At 37.4% G+C, this 17,011-nt stretch overlaps 1 protein-coding gene across 9 annotated transcripts in view; it reads left to right on the forward strand.

Moving 5' to 3' along the window:
* DENND2C (DENN domain containing 2C) overlaps positions 1-17,011 on the forward strand; it is an 82,982-nt gene that overhangs the window by 40,286 nt on the left and 25,685 nt on the right. For 7 of the 9 annotated variants that reach the window (XM_072769675.1, XM_072769684.1, XM_072769685.1 and 4 more), the window contains 6 exons: positions 3,552-4,574; positions 5,320-5,456; positions 5,850-5,962; positions 6,655-6,825; positions 11,197-11,293; positions 16,522-16,566. In XM_072769675.1, the coding sequence (XP_072625776.1) occupies positions 3,745-4,574; positions 5,320-5,456; positions 5,850-5,962; positions 6,655-6,825; positions 11,197-11,293; positions 16,522-16,566 (1,393 nt within the window). In that variant the 5' untranslated portion in view covers positions 3,552-3,744. Of the gene's footprint in view, positions 1-2,566; positions 2,704-3,305; positions 3,432-3,551; positions 4,575-5,319; positions 5,457-5,849; positions 5,963-6,654; positions 6,826-11,196; positions 11,294-16,521; positions 16,567-17,011 lie in introns of those variants that run through there. The other 2 variants (XM_072769683.1, XM_072769681.1) reach the window with 2 other exon arrangements.

A 17,011-nucleotide genomic window follows, 5' to 3' on the forward strand; every position in this document is an offset into this window, starting at 1 on the left:
AACTTAGGGCTTAGAATGTTCATGTTCAACTTAGAACTTAGTAGTGGAGGTCAACCCAAGAAACTGGGGAGGTGGGAAGTGGGATATAAAGTATCTCACAGACCAGGAGAGCCCTTGGAGGTGGTGTTGGGGAGCAAGGTACCTCCCCAGTTGGACATGAGATACCTATAAGAAAACAATGGATGCAAATCTTGGTTTGGTGAGTGATTCTGATTTTTTAGATGGAACAGAATCAGAGTTTGTATATAAGAATAAGCAAGCCACATTATGAAGAGTTTAATCTGTCAAAAATTGGAATTGTGCAATCAGATAAAAGGTAAATTCTCTGTACTACCTATGTAGGTAATCTATCTAGTTAGGTGCATTAAAACTTTCCTGTTTCTGAAATCCTTTGTCCATGTTTTGAAAGCTACAGTATATTAATACATACATTTAGGAGCAAGTAGCATTTCTGTTTATAATGCCTGCTTATGTTAGGAGTGTCTTATGTTGCTATGCTACTCCATTGCCCCTGAAACACCATCAATACACATCATTCATCTTTGTGTGTGAAGTCCATAAATTTAGCATTTGTGGCTAGTGATTTTCAAGTTAAAAATTTTTTTAAAATATTTTATTTATTTATTCATGAGAAACACACACAGAGAGGCAGAGACACAGGCAGAGGTAGAAGCAGGCTCCATGCAAGGAACCAGATGTGGAACTCAATCCCGGGTCTCCAGGATCACTCCCTGGGCTGCATGCAGGAGGCGCTGAACCGCTAGGGCACCAGGGCTGCCCTCAAGTTAAAAATTTCTTTAGCCCTAGCAAATTTTATCTTTTTTCCCAGTTCAACACATTCATACCTTACATTCACATATTAATTTTTCCTTTTAACAAAGGAAAAGTAAAGAAAGCATTAACAATGACGGCTAGAAACCTCTACTAGGCTCCTAGGAGAGAGAAAAATACAGTTGACTCTTGAATGGCACAGGTTTGAATTGTTTGGGTTCACTTATAGGTGGATATTTTGCGATAAGTACAGTACAGCACTAAATATATTTTCTCATCTTTAGGATATTTCTTAATATTTTCTTTTCTCTAGTTTGATGTGAGAGTACAGTATATTTTTAAGAAACAGTATATAATACATAAAACATACAAAATATGTGTTAATCAGCTGTTAATGTTATTGCTGAGGCTTCCTACCATCTGTAGGCTGTTGGTAATTAAATTTTGAAGGAGTCAAAAGTTATACACAAATTTTCAACTGCGGGAGGAGGTCAGCACCACTCACCCTGGCCTTGTTCAAGGGTCAACTGTACTCCCATGTAGTCTGTAGTGAGGAAAATGTGAGTCTCAAGGACACCCTAAAATCCTTAGGAATCCTCTATAAACATCAGAAGCAACAAAATGATTTAAAGTTTTAATAATGAGCAGTAGCTGATTGTACCTTCAAACTGTATGCATTAATCTTTTTTTTAATTTTTTAAAAATTTTTATTTATTTATGATAGTCACAGAGAGAGAGAGAGAGGCAGAGACACAGGCAGAGTGAGAAGCAGGCTCCATGCACCGGGAGCCCGACGTGGGATTCGATCCCTGGTCTCCAGGATCGCGCCCTGGGCCAAAGGCAGGCGCTAAACCGCTGCGCCACCCAGGGATCCCATTATGCATTAATCTTTTATCGAAGGCACTGTGTGGCCCAATGGTTGAGTGTCTGCATTTGGCTCAGGTCATGATCCCGGGGTCCTGGTATCAAGTCCCACATTGGGCTCCCCACAGGAAGCCTGCTTCTCCTCTGCCTGTGTCTCTGCATATTCTCATGAATAAATAGATGATAGATAGATAGATAGATAGATAGATAGATAGATAGATAGATAATCCACAAAAAATCTTTTATTGAGAGTTCTGGGCCTGGGTGCCAGATAGTGCGGGCAGGTCATGCGGAGCAGGGGCTGGGAGCTGTGGTGACGGTGGCAGCAGCCAAAAAACAAAAACAAAAACTAGGGTTCTGCAACAACAGTTTTGGTATTTCAGGGCTTTGGGGTTTTTTTCCACCCACATTAGTTTAATTTCTTATGATTATTTAGAATGGTTTTTTGTTTTTATTTTGTTTTTTTTTTTTGCCTTAGATCCTCATCAAAGTTTATTTGCCAGCAAAGCTGGTTTTCCTACTGACTTGTAGGAATGGTTTAAAAGAAAGTTGGTATAACTCTGGGAAACGAACTAGGGGTGGTGGAAGGGGAGGAGGGCGGGGGGTGGGGGTGAATGGGTGACGGGCACTGAGGGGGGCACTTGACGGGATGAGCACTGGGTGTTATTCTTCTGTATGTTGGTAAATTGAACACCAATAAAAAATAAATTTATTATAAAAAAAAAGAAAGAAAGTTGGTAGAAGTCCTGGTTAGCAGTTGCCCTGCCTAGAATAAATTTTGAGTGTGAACTGTGTAGCAGTTTTGGTCAGCTGCTCTGACAGAACCCGGCCAAGATATTTTCCTGCCTGTTAATCAGGGTCCCACAGACAAAGCGCAAGGAAGGATGACCCCTGCCTCAGGAAGTTTTGAATCAGTTGCTATTTATAACCAGTATACAGTAGAATGTGAGATCAGGTCTTTACTCAACTAACAAGAATAGTTCTATGCCAAATTTTACATTTGAGGAAACATTTATGAGCCTAAATGAGTGAAGCCTGTATGGGAAGGGAAGGAATGTGACAGTGGCTGTAAGTATTTTTGCTGATTTGGGTCCAAGGTGTGGTGGCAGAGATGTGCAAAATTCAGTCAGTGATGATATTTTATTTATTTTTATTTTTTTAAGATTTTATTTATTCATGAGAGACACAGAGAGAGAGGCAGAGACACAGGCAGAGGGAGAAGCAGGTTCTCCCGCGAGAAGCCCAATGTGGGACTCGATCCCGGGACCCCAGGATCACACCCTGAGTCAAAGGCAGATGCTCAACCACTGAGCCACCCAGGTGCCCCAATGACAATATTTTAAAGTAACTGTTAAATAATGACACATTGGATTGTCATTAGCACTGCGCCTATGGAATCCTGTACTGCTAATAGTAAAGTTGAAATAAGGGTGTGTTAAAATGAAAGCTAATATTTGTCTCCCAACATAGGGTAGAAGAAAGATATTAGGTATTGATGTATTTCCGGACTAAAGGGCTCTTGCTCTGGATGCATATATGTACTTTTTAGTTACTTGAGATGATACTTTGCTGGTCTTTGTTTCACTGAGAAGATTTCATAAAGAATTGATGTTGTAATATTGTACACTACTATGTGTAATCTCTTATAAAACCTCATTCTCCGTAACTTTAGGAAATTACATATGGCAGAACATTGACGCTGACAATCTGAAAAATATCACAAGTGATATTTTCTCTGTGTTACATCACCATCTTAGGAATGCCTCTGTGGAGCTGAATTACTTAATGGGTGACAGGTACATTTTTACCTAGGCAATGTAAATGGATTATTTCGGGATAGATAGGCAGTGTTTTAGTGGACTTTAAATTGGGAGATTATAAAACTGTGTTAACACAGGATTGTCCCTTTTTAATAGGAATATTCAAGATAAAATCACAGCCATTTTCAGCAAGGTCCCATGATCAAGATTTTTCTATTTAAAAAGAGATTTCCAAGTTAAAGATGAAAGGTAAATACTGGAATTGTTTGGATTCTAACGGACAGGATAAAAAGAATACAGTATTTCACAGTTCCTTGTAATGGAGCCTCAGTGAAATTCATGCTTTGTCATGCACCCAACTGGGAACATGGATGCTGGTTTTTCTCGTTCTGCTGTTCAGACACTGTCAAGAAGCCACTGCAAAAACATCAAACAAAAAATTTCTCAGTGGGAAGGAAGAACTAATGGTATATCTCATGCAGAGAAGTGGCAGCCAAAGGACTTTGGAGTGAGATACAATAACTATCATCAAGAGATTCTTCTTAAGAAAACTCCTGTTGCTGAAGGAAAGAGCATAAAGTTGGATGTAACCAACTCTCATAATGTTGGCCTGGATACTAACAAAGATGCTACAAGGCACGATCAAGCTGAGGATGAAAGCAAGAAACATGGCAATGATGATGATGCTCACCCCTTTAGAAAGGAATCGGAATCCAGTTGGGTATGTTCTCGGGTCAAACAGATTGAAAACGGGAAAGAAGTTGCTTTGGATCCAGAGACTTCCTTACCTCCTGGAAATTTCTATACCTCACAGATACTGTGGAAGAAAATAGAAGCACTCCCCCCAGATAAAGTCTTCACTTTGTCTTTAGAACATTGTGATTCTTCAGAAAAAGAACTGGATTTCCGAGTTTTGGATGGCTCATATGGAATAACCAAGAGCTTAGAAAATGTTTACTCTGAACCCGAGGGACAAGAATGTGGACCTTCTATAAATCCTCTGCCCAAACCTCGTAGGACATTCAGATATTTGTCTGAATCCGGTGATATGCCATGTAAAGAAAGAAACTGTGACAGAAAATACTGTGAAAATAATTCTTGTGCAGAGTCTTCTTTGGCCTCTTCTCAGGAACCTGAACCAAAGAAATATGGCAGAAAAATCAGAGGGAGATCTAAAAGGTATGTTTTTATTTGCTTCGTAATGATTTCTATGTATTGTCCTTTCAGAACTACTGAGCTGCTTTTTTCTTTTCAAAGCCATTTTCATTTCCCTGTCTGGGTTACAGGCCTAGTTTGATTTTACAGATGTTGATGAACCCAAGGGAGAAGTACCTACAAAAGGAGATAATTTCTAAGACAATCTGCTGACATCAGAACATCAGAAAAACTTGCGTTTTTTAATCTGTAAGAATGTGTAGGGAAGTACGTACATTCTTCTGCTTCATTTAGGGCATGCTGGTCTTGGCTTCACTTTTCATTAGAGAGGGAATTTAATAAAGGTACGTAATAAAGAACATGAATATCATTGGCCCAAAGAAGTCTCCAATTTTCTCCTGGTGTGTATAAGGTACCAGCCTAGTCTGTTATTATTAGGTATCTGATAAAAGAAAAAAACTCTGTAATTTTGCATACAAGTCCTTTACTTTAAAAAAAAAAGTTTTATTTGTTTATTTGACAGAGAGAGCACAAACAGGGGGGTGGTGGGGAGGGGCAGAAGCAGGCTTCCAGCTGAACAGGAAGCCTGATGAAGGACTCGATCCCAGGACCCTGAGATCATGACCTGAACCAAAGGCAGATACTTAACTGACTGAGCCACCCAGGCGCCCCACAAGTCCTTTACTTAATGATTTCTCTTTATCATACCAATTTAAAGAAGACTAGAGTTTTAAAACATATAACTTTAAAACATATCTCCTTTCTTAAGGAAATCCTTTGAGTTTGAGGATATTCAGCACTTTCGAAATCGGAACTCACAGAAGATTCATGAAGAACTTGGAAGAAATTCTGGCTCAGCACTTTATTACACACAGTCGGAGGACAATATCTATGAGGATATCATATGTACGTGTCTGCAAACTTTGCAATTAAATTTAATGAGTATATAGTTGATGGGGCCCTTCGCTACAGGATGGTATTTTCTTTTATAATCAAGCATCTTTTGCTGTGGATATTTCTTTTAAACAGGGAAACTTTTGTCATATAAATTCTTTTATTCTTGAATGGTTTTTATAGCTAGCTTAGTGGACTGCTGAGTTCAGAAGTAGATGTTTATAGTATAGTATTTTGAGAATTTTCTTAGCTTGGTTGGACACCTGAGTGGTTTACAAGCTTAAAGTGTCAGTATTATAGAATAGGAAGCTGAACATAGTTCTTTATTTCTTTTCCTAGCTGTAGTCACTTTGTTTCCATTTAACTACATTTCTCTAAACTTTTGTTTTCCCATTATTTTTGAAGATCCCACCAAAGAAAATCCATATGAAGATATTCCAGTGCAGCCTTTGCCCATGTGGAGATCCCCTTCGGCATGGAAGCTACCACCCCCTAAAAGTGCTTTCAGAGCACCAAAGGTATAACCAAATAATTAATATAAGAAAACATGATATATGATTAACAAGAATTTTGTTTATGATCTCCACAAGAAGGCTAATATGGTTTATTTAACTAGGACCTAGATTAAGAGGCACTGAAATATGGGTTTTGTTGGTAGTGGTGGTTTTTGTGTTCTTTGGCAGTGGGGGGGTTGGTTTGGGCAGCACAACAGTTTTTTGTTTCTTTGGTTTGGGGTTTTTTGTTTGTTCATTTACTAACACTTCAACAAAAAAATGAGAATATGAACACCTTTAGACAAGCCATGAGCTTTTCATGTCACTGTAGTTAGCACAGCTCCCTATTGGTCCCATTACAGTCTATGGCCTAAATTACCTGCCCTGCCCCTGAAAGCATTTGTCACCCCTGCAAGCAAAGGCTGCCTTGAATTAACAAGGATTCTGAGCTGTTGTTTTCTGGAAATGTGATGATGAAGTATGATGAATGTAGTAGACCCTTCGATTAGAAACCTTAGAAACGACTTTACAAATAGTAAAAAGGAAATTCTGGTGTCCTTGAATGAGGTGACTTTAAAGACAATATAAATTGTCAAGACAAGATATGCAAGCATAAACTTAAAGACAAGATAAATCTTTTTCTAAGACAACTTGATCCTGAGAACATCTGCATTACCTAGACATCTGCATTACCAATTCATCTCCTCCTATTGTAGCTTCCTCCCAAACCTCAGTTCCTCCACCGGAAGACTATGGAACTGAAAACCTCCCAAGCTTATTTACGGTCAAAGCTTACAAAGGATACCACTTTGCCTGTCACTTTAACTGAATGGAAGCTTTTCCGAGCTGGAGAAGTTGCAAACAGGAAAAAGAAAAATCTTCCAAGGGTAAGGACTCTAGTACTTTCATTCTTTGACTCTTACTTCATTTCCATAAATGAGAATAAATAAACTTTAGACTGAAATGAATAATAGGTTAGAACTGATCTACTGGAATGAGAAGATTTGGAAGGCCGCCTTAAGTTTTAGGTTTTTTGCTCATACACGAAAAATGCTGAGTGGCTTTTGCCAGGGCTTCTTTATGGATTTGAAAAATTGATTTTAGATGGAAGGTTTCACTTTGGTTATCTTAGTTCTCATTAAAATCAGCTGCCTGTTTGAAGGAAGCACTAGACTCTCATGTAAGAGGACATTCTATTAAACTGGCTTCTGTGTTATTTTCGCTCATTTATTTAAATGCCAAAGTAAACAAGTTTTGTGCCTGAGTTTACAGATTTTCAGTAATAACAAAGTATATGCCTTTAATTTGGGGAAAAAATTTCCATTTGGCAGAAAAAATAAATTTGACTCTTACTTGGAAATAGAAATTATCAGCAATTACATTAAATAAATGATTTCTCTCTCAAGAGAGAAAAGGCAGTAAATCTAAATCATCTCCACCAGAACTATTAGAACCAAAATGAAGAAATTGAGATTATTTGTAGACAGATATATTTTTTTAAGGAGAGACACTTAAGTTGCATGAAAATATTTTAAAATTCTTTGTTACTTCATTCTTCTATGATTTAGAATGTTTTCAGAAATGAAAAAATAATTTAAATAGTATTTTTTCTGCATAAATGAAAAAAAAATCAAATCATTTAAGTAGTATTCCTTCCCTTAATCCCATCTGAATTAGTTAATGTATTCATTTGGCACACTATTTTTGTGCCTGATTTTAACATTAAACGAAAGTCCCAGCTGTTTTTTGGTTTAGTAACTGCTAATTGGTTCCTTGGGAAATATTCTGTTCCACAATACTTTAATTCTTCTGATCTGTTTCCTGCCCCTCCCTCTTTAATATGTGAAGAGTTAAAGACACATGGTTTTAAAAAAGCACTAAACACACCTCTCAGTGAAAAAATAAAAACAAAACACACAACTCTTTAGCTGTTTACTGTCCTGCGTATGGTGAGGAATATGTAAGAATCAGATATTTAGAGAATTGCTAGGCATTCTACAGTAGTTCTCTCCTCTGGTAGATCATGCTGACACAACAAAGCAGCCTCCTTACATGACCCAGAGATGACAGATCATGTGTTCACAGGGGTTGAGACTACAAACACATAAGGGATTGCATTTAAGACATTCTTGGAATGACATTAACCAATATTTGGGAATAATGAATTGTAGATTTTAATGAGACCCAAGGAAATTTGCTGTGCTTTTAATTTCTGCTTCTGTGTTTTAGGTACTGTGGATCCCCCAAGTACTCAAAGCTTGTTCTCTTTCTAACCATAGGTGATATGATCCAACTTTTCTTCTTCTAGTATTGCTTCAAAGGTCTTTTGAGAAGTGAGGTGGGAAAATCTGGTGAGGAACTCTTGCTGATCAAGCAGGAATAAACTGTTAGCGACCCTCTTTGGATTAAATCCTATTAGGATGTCCTATTTACAGTACAAATTTTGACTGTTGAGTATCTTCAGCAACAGCATTCCATGAGGAAAGCAGTTTTCTTTTACTTCCCCTTTGATGACTAGAACTATCCCTGGAAGGAAAACTAGTTTCATAGTTTGAAGATCACTGATGTAGTCCATATGCCTCTCCCCACCCTTCTTTTCTTTCCCTACTGTGAGAGCCTGTGTGGGATTGTTTGCAAGAGTAGATTTCCTAATGTCTCACATTGTTCGTTGCAACTGTGTATAGCAATATGGTTTCTATAATTTCTTAGGAAGAATATTCTACAGTATTTCCTTCTGTATCCTACAGTATTTACCAGACAGTAAATGTAAGCTCCTCTTCCTAACTCATAACCAAAATTTCAATTTTATTACTTTATCTTCTATTTCTACAACAGATAATTCCCTTTCCTTTAAAATATTTGAGTCTCTTTGAGTATAATTTTCAAATGCTCATTAATAATTACACAATTTTTAAGGGGACCCAGGTGGTGCTAAGTTAAGCATACAATTCTTGGTTTCAGCTCCAGTCATGCTCTCGGTCATCAGACTGAGCCCCATGTCAGGCTCTGCACTCAGCGTCATGTCTACTTAAGATTCTCTCTCCCTCTCCCTCTGCCCCTAATACCCCTTGAGCTCACACTCTCTTTTTCTAAAATAAATAAATAAATCTTAAAGGCAAAATAATAATTACACTATTTTTGGTCATTATGTCTCAAAATACATGTTTACTCTCTATGTCTTTCCTAAGCCCCTAACAATACCTTTTTATTTTGGATTCTCTTGTTTTTTTCATAATGGTAATACTTAAGAATATTGGTAAATTTTCACTTGAATGGAAGCTACCAAATCTTTAAAAGAATAAACTCATCCAAAAATGTGGGAATAATCTGCATATTGGAAGCACATGTTTCTCACATGTTATTTTTTCTTGGTCTGGACTGATTCGCTGCCTATGGATTGCCAGGATTGCTAGAGAAACAAGACAAAAGAGAAAAGAGGAACATTTTTCTCAAGCAACTGTTGGTTCTTATGTTCCTAACAGTTGTAATTCTGGTATTAAATATGTTAAATCAGGATTAATGATTAATGCAAAGCTTGGAATTTTAAGAAGAATGATAAATATGTGTGAAAAACTAATGAATTCCTCCTTTTATTTATTTTTTAAGTTTATTTATTTAAGCAGTCTCTACACCCACCGTGGGGCTCAAACTCACAACCGCAAGATCAAGAGCTGCATGTTCCGGCGACTGAGCTGACCAGATGCCCCAAATTCGTCCTTTTAAAAATGGCTGTTCATCAGCTTGATTTTTTTCCTCTTTTTTTTTTTTTAAGATTTTATTTATTTATTCATGAGAGACACACAGAGAGAGAGGCAGGCAGAGACAGCAGAGGGAGAAGCATGCTCCATTCAGGGAGCCTGATGTGGGACTCGATCCCAGGCCTGAGGGATCACACCCTGAGCCAAAGGCAGATAGTCAACCACTAAGCCACCCAGGCGTCCCTATTTTTTCCTCTTTTTAAAAGACTTTTTGAGTTTTGTTGACACATCTTTACTCTTTTTTAACCCTACTCTGTGTGTGTGTGTGTGTGTGTGTGTGTGTCTGTCTGTCTGTCTCTTTCATGCACACCTCCCAGCAGCGAAGAAAAACATTCTAAGTCACGCTTATTAAGTGAAGCCTAGTTTTTTTGTTTTTGTTTTTGTTCTTTAAGATTTTAATTATTTATCTGAGAGAGAGGGAGAGAGTGCATACATGCACAAGCCAGGGAAGAGGCAGAGGATGAGGGAGAAGCAGGCTCCCCTTGGAGCAGGGAGCCCGATGCAGGACTTGATCCCAGGGCCCTGAGATCATGACCCTAGCTGAAGGCAGATGCTAAACTGACTGTGCCACCCAGGCGCCCTGAAGCCTGGTTTTTATACTAAAGCGTATTTGAGAGGCTCCTATTTTTATGACATTTCTAAAATAAATTACGATATTAGTGCTCCTGACAGCAAAGAGTTTTTTGCTTTGACAAAAACTTTGTCAGCATGATTATCTTCTTTTTGCAGAGAATTCCTGGGAATAGAAATAACTGAGCCTTATCCTGCCTTCCAAGTGGAATGAGTATTCCTCTTCCTACTCTGGACAACAGGAAAGGTTTGGTCAACAAATAGAGCGCAGTAGGCAGATATCTTGCATGTTGTGACGTAGAGTGACAAGGAATCTAAGAGCCTGTGCTTGGTTCTTCTGGAAAGGAGATACCCTTTTCTCCTCTTCTTACTCATGATGTATGGACTTTGTATTGAAACATTTTATCTTAATATAAAATTCCACTTTAGATTCAAAATGAAAAAATGTAAAGGCTTTTATTTATCAAGTGGATCTTTCTCTAATGAGAATCACTAATAAATTAATATCATCAAAACTTGGTATTTAATCTTTAAAAAAAAAAAAAAAGTGAGGGGCACCTGGCTAGTACAGGCAGTAGAGTGTGCGACTCTTGATCTAGGGGTTGTGAGTTGGAACCCCGAGGTGGGTATAGAGATTAAAATATAGTCTTTAGGGCAGCCCGGCTGGCTTAGCGGTTTAGCGCCGCCTTCAGCCCAGGGCCTGATCCTGGAGACCTGGGATTGAGTCCTGCGTCGGGCTCCCTGCATAGAACCTGCTTCTCCCTCTGCCTGTGTCTCTGCCTCTCTCTCTCTCTGTGTCTCTCATGAATAAATAAATAAAATCTTTTAAAAGTAAATAAATAAAAATAAATAATAACAAAAATAAAAATAGTCTTTAAAAAAACCAAGTTGGTGTTGATATTAACTTGTACTTTGTTGGTCTTTTTTCAGCTTGTATTGAAAATCGCTGACATATTTGAATCTAAGAGAGGGAAAAAGAGGGTAAAGTTACACCCATATACTGGAAAAGAAGTACCTCCTTCAAAAGGTAAGAATTGTTCCAGCTGTCCATTGACTATCAGCATTTGGGGAGGGAATCATATAACTTAATGTTTATGTGAATTACAATTTTGGGTTTACTTTCCTATTCCATTTAAATGTAACTTCTTTAGGATAAGAGATTATTTCTTATTCTTCCTCAAATCCCTTTTATTTAGTTTGGCACCAAGTAAAAACAAAGTTAAAAAATAAATAAGTTAAAAAATAATTAGAAACCAATAAGACTAATTTTCATAGGCAGATTGCATCATTATTTTATAATCATACTTTGATTTATAGTCATTCATCAGTATAGACTTTTTTAGTGGAGAAATGGGCATGTTATATATATGTAGACCACACATATGTGGTGCTAAACTGGTAATCATCTACTCAGTTCAATAGTTTTATCCTTCAGATGTCTAGATAAAGCATATGTTGTCTTTTTAAGTTTGTTGTTTGTTTTTTTTTCCAAGAGAACATGTGTGGAAGAGACAGAGGTAGAGGGAGAGAGAATCTAAACAGACTCCAAGCTGAGTGCTGAGCCTGACAGCGATGGGGGGGGCGGGAGTTGATCTTACAACCCTGAGATCACAACCTGAGCTGAAACAAAGACTTGGACACTTAACCAACTGAGCCACTCAGGCACCCCAAAACTTGTATTGTCTTAATACAGAAACTTTCAGCATCCATAGTGAATTATTAGAATTTCATGTAGACTCATGCAAGATCCTTGACTTGGTTGTCTGGCAAAGAATATGTAGAATTTAGCAGTCTTTGTCAAGTGAGAAACAACAGCCAAGTCATACCAGAGAAGAATGTTTCCTATTTGTACAGACGTCCAAAAACAGCAATTTCTTAATTTCCCTTGAAAATCTGTTCTGCATTCCAACAATTACTATCTGAAAATAAAATTCTCCAGTGCTACAATTTAAGACTCTCTTTCCTTTTTTTTAAGACTCTCTTTCCTTACTCTAAAAGCAACTAGTCACCATTTTAGATACAAGTTTTCATATTTTTTTCAAATTTTCATATTTTCAGAAGCAGTTATCAAAATATGTTATAATCTTCTGCAGAAGAAAAAGAAAACTTCTGCAGAAGAAATCATTTTGGTTATGGTTACTAACAGGTACCATTTACCAAATGAAGTATTCGTTTTTATATGTACTTTATCCCATGGACAACATACGATAGCACTAAGAGGCAGAGACTATCCTAATTTTATAGAGGAGGAAGTGTCAGTACCAGGAAATTTTATCCTTTCTATCATCACTTACTCTCAATATTTCTCATAACCTTTGATTTTTATTTTTTAAAAGATTTTATTTATTTCAGATAGAGCATGAGAGCGGAGTGTGAGCAGGGGTGAGGGACAGAGGGAAAGCAGACTCCCGCTGAGCTGGGAGCCCAATGAGGGGCTTGTTCCCAAGACCTTGGTATCACGACCTGACCTGAAGGCAGACCCTTAACCGACTGAGACACCCAGGAGCCCCTAGCAGTTTATTTCTTCTCCATGTGTATTTCTTATCCTCAACAAGAGTATTGTCAAAAGCCTTTTATTGGTATAATTCAGAACAAGATACAGAAGATGAAAGCTGTTGTCAAATATGCTGGACCCTTATAGACTCATTATCTTTCATTTTCTCGATACCCTATGTGGCCAATATTGTCACTGTTTCTAAATAAGGAAATACATTATGAATTGCAAATTAGGTAAAATTTCAAGATCCTGGGGCCAGGACAAATTCTTACAAAACTTTATCATTTTCCCAGATTAATAGCAGTCTGCTGACAACTACACTGTCAAGGTCTGCTGTGAAATAGGCTCTTACTGATCTCTTATTTTATTTGTATGCCTTATTTATGCCTAATGGATTAGCAACATTTTAGTAAATTTGGCTCTAAAATAAGTTTTTGGAGAGCCAAGCCCTTTTTTCCCCACTGTGTCATTATTGGAAAAAAAAATTCAACAGCATGGACTGCTAACTTCTAACAACAAAAACGAAGAAAAAAAAAAAAAACAAAGAAAAGAACAGTCCCTAAATTGTAACCCTTCCCCACAACTGTGTTTTTCTTTTGCATGGCTCAAAGAGAATATACAATTATCCAGTCTCTGTCACCAACTCCTCTAGTGGGCGCCAGGAATTTCTGTCCTGCCTGAGGAACTTCTGGCGCCATGGTCACATTCTCAGATTTTTGTTTTCTTCCTTAAGCTTTTTGTCTATAGATCAACAATGACTAGTAGAACCAGGTAATTCTATTTACCTACCCTGTCAGTACATGCTAGGTTTTACTAAATCTGTTCCAATATAAACATTTCTTAACTTTTAGTTATCAGCTGTTACAAAATGATTCTTTGCCCTTCTTCAATTGTGTCACTATAATTTTGTGTGTTGAAATCACATATAAAATAGGGACAATCTGTTTCTTTTCTGATCCCTACAGATTGTCAGCAGATTTTCCTATTGCCTTATCAACCCCTTAACCTTCATTCAGTGTCTTGGAATGGAGATCATCAAAACCTACAGATGTGAATATATTAAAGCCACCTAAATGAGCTTCCATAGGGTTTTTTTTTTTTTCCAGTTGTATTACTTTTCCTTCCTTTTCCCTGTCTTTCCTTTCTTTCCAGATGCTTAATAGGCCCCTGAGAAGTACCTGATCCTAAGGACACAAACAGGACGCAGGAGTTCAGTGTTTGTTCCTTCATACTGAGTTCCTAGCTCCAGTATGTTTTCTATCAGGGTGCTTAATTTGAAGTTATAAAGCCTATAAGATGATAGCGACCACTTGCAGTGAGCAGAGCACTTGTCAAATCACTGTATTGTACACATGAAACTAATGTAACATTGTGCATCAACTATACCCAAATTAAAAAAAAATTGGGGGCGCCTGGCTGGCTCACTCAGTAGAGTATGTGATCCTTGATCTCCAGGTCATGAGTTCAAGCCCCACGTTGTGTGTGGAACCTGCTCTAAACAAACAAATAAAAGATTTTTTTTTTTAATTAAAAAAAAAGTGACGCCTGGCTTGCTCAGTCGGTAGAGCATCAACTCTTGATCTCAGGGTTATGGGTTCATGCCCCATGTTTGGGCATGGAGCCTACTTAAAGAAAAAAAAAATCCACCCCCCCCCCACTCAAACCTATACAGTATACAGTATTTAAATAGCTACTTTTTCTATTACATCTCTTATGAAGAAGCAGCGTTTTTTAATGTTCTCTTACTCTTTATCATTAAATTTAAATAAGTGAAGCAAGAAATTACAATAATAATATAGAATAAGAAAAAAAGAAAACCCAAAGTTTCGCAAACCCTACTACTCCCAGAAAATTTTATGCACATGCAAATATTTTTTTCTACCCAAATAATTTTTTAAAAGATTTATTTATTCATGAGAGACATGGGGGGGGGGCAGAGACACAGGCAGAGGGAAAAGTAGGCTCCCTATGGGGAGCCCGATGTGGGTTCCAGGATCACGATCACACCCTGAGCCAGAGGCAGATGCAACCACTGAGCCACCCAGGTGTCCCTACCTAAATAATTTTTTACACTATACAGACTTTGTATGTCTTGCTTAAAAAAAAAAGTAATTATTTCATAGTTCTTTCAGTATCAACACATAGAGATCCACATAGCTGTATTGTATGTAGTTCATTGTATGGATGCAGGAGGATTTTATTTAAGCTGGTAGACATTAAAATCGTTTCACATTTTATTTAACCTATGGATTTATATATGTTTTTTCTCTTCAAACAATGCTGCATCATTACATCTTTTTTGTATATGTCTTTCTATATTGGTAAGAATACATCTGTAGAATAAGTTCCTAGCAGTGGACTTAACCAAAGAACATGAACATTTAAAATTTTTTAACTGCTGCCAAATTGTCCCACAGATTGTGACTGCTTATATTTCTGTGAACAGCATTCAAAAATGACTTTTTTCTCATTGTTTTCACTAATACTGTGTTATATAAAGCTTTTTATTTTTGCCAATAGCATAGTTTAATATTGTAGCTTATTTTAATTTACATTTCTTTATTTTTTTTATTTTTTAAAATTTACATTTCTTTAATTATACATTTGGACGGTTATCACACTTATCAATAGTTATGTCTTTTTCTATGGATTGCCTATTCCTGCCCTGTATTCATTTTTCTATTGTGCTGTAATTTTTCATATTCATTCATAACAGTCATTTGAATATGAAGAAATTTATTCTTGTGTCTACAATGTATATTACAAATATCTTCCCAGTTTATTGTTTCCTTTTCAAATTTAGTAATTTTTTATTAGATAGAAATTTCATACATTATATAATTAAACTTATATGCATTTTTCATTTATGACTCCTAGCCTTGTTTTTTCTTGATACAGGAAGTCCTGTTTGTGTCCTTAGCATCAGGTATTTCTTAGGAAACTATGGAAGTGTCTGGAAAGAAAGAAAAGAAAGGGGAAAGGGAGGAAAGTTACAGAAAGATTTTCCCTTCTGTACGTTTTTAAATTTTGCTTTAACTTTTCAGACCTAGAAATTTTTCATTTACTTGTTCAGAAAGCTGTGTGTGTGTGTGTGTGTGTGTATAAGTAAATTAGCCATGTGCCTAGCATTGTGGTATAAAACACTCCCTTGTAAAAGCATAGCTCTTTATTACCAAGGTACTTAAAATCCGATTGGGGAGAGTCAGAGCAGTTCAAAGCAGTCTTAGTACTGTAAGAATTCAGAGTAAAGGAACACTGAGTTTGGCCTAGCAGTAGCTCAGAAGCATTGTAAAAGAGGTTGGTGTTTCTTTATAAATTTATGTGGTTATCCCCCTGAGCCCCACACTTTCCTATTACTCTAAATTCATTGTTGGTTCTCTGTTGAGATTTTTATTCAGCCAGGCTGGTGTCTACCTTTGGTATCTTATTTGGGAATAAAGACAAGGCAATGAATGTAGAAATAAAATCTACTCTGAGCCAGACTTCATAGAATTAGGGATGAGCTGGGAGCTGAGGAGGGAGGGAAATAGGGTGTGGGAAGCATCTAGAGTGGATTAGTTGCTTCTCTGAGCTATCTCTTCCCTTTCATGACTTCCTTACCCTGTTGTAACTAAGTGGCCTGCAGAAAGGCTCAGCCTCCTTAATACTCCTGACTCCCAAGTCTCCAGGTCAATGGAGGCTTTCCACTGTTCCCAGTCCCAGGGACTTCCTACTGTTGGACAATACAAATAGGAACTCTCTCTCTCTTTTTTTTTCAGGCGAAACCAGTGGGAACGAAAGTGATGCCGAGTATCTGCCAAAGAGTGAGTGAGTCAATGGGGCTGCTCCCTTTCTCATGATGATCCTGGTTATGGGTGGAGTGGTACCTTCCTTTGTGACTGAGCATGTTTTTCCCACATTAAACTTTATTTTGTAGGCGATTTCTTCGATATAAGGACCTGTTGAGATCTGGGGAACTAAACAGGACGCTGTCAGATGTTTGACAGCATTAAAAATCTCCCATGTTGACATGAGGCAAACAGTCTGGTTCTTTAGATGGAATGTTTTTAGGGGAGCGGTGGGGTGCATGTTCAGACATATGTGCACTAGTTTCCCAGCAGCCAAAATAGTATGTGAATCATCTTTTGAGACAAGTACATACCATTAAATATCTGATCTTTCACAGTCGCTCATGTGTACTTATTTAAGTACCTTTGATATCTCTTAACACTGAGACAGGAAACATTGATCTATTTCTTATTCGTAGGC

The sequence above is a fragment of the Canis lupus genome, chromosome 12, assembly GCF_048164855.1.
Source record: "Canis lupus baileyi chromosome 12, mCanLup2.hap1, whole genome shotgun sequence".
In the NCBI taxonomy this organism is placed as follows: domain Eukaryota; kingdom Metazoa; phylum Chordata; class Mammalia; order Carnivora; family Canidae; genus Canis; species Canis lupus.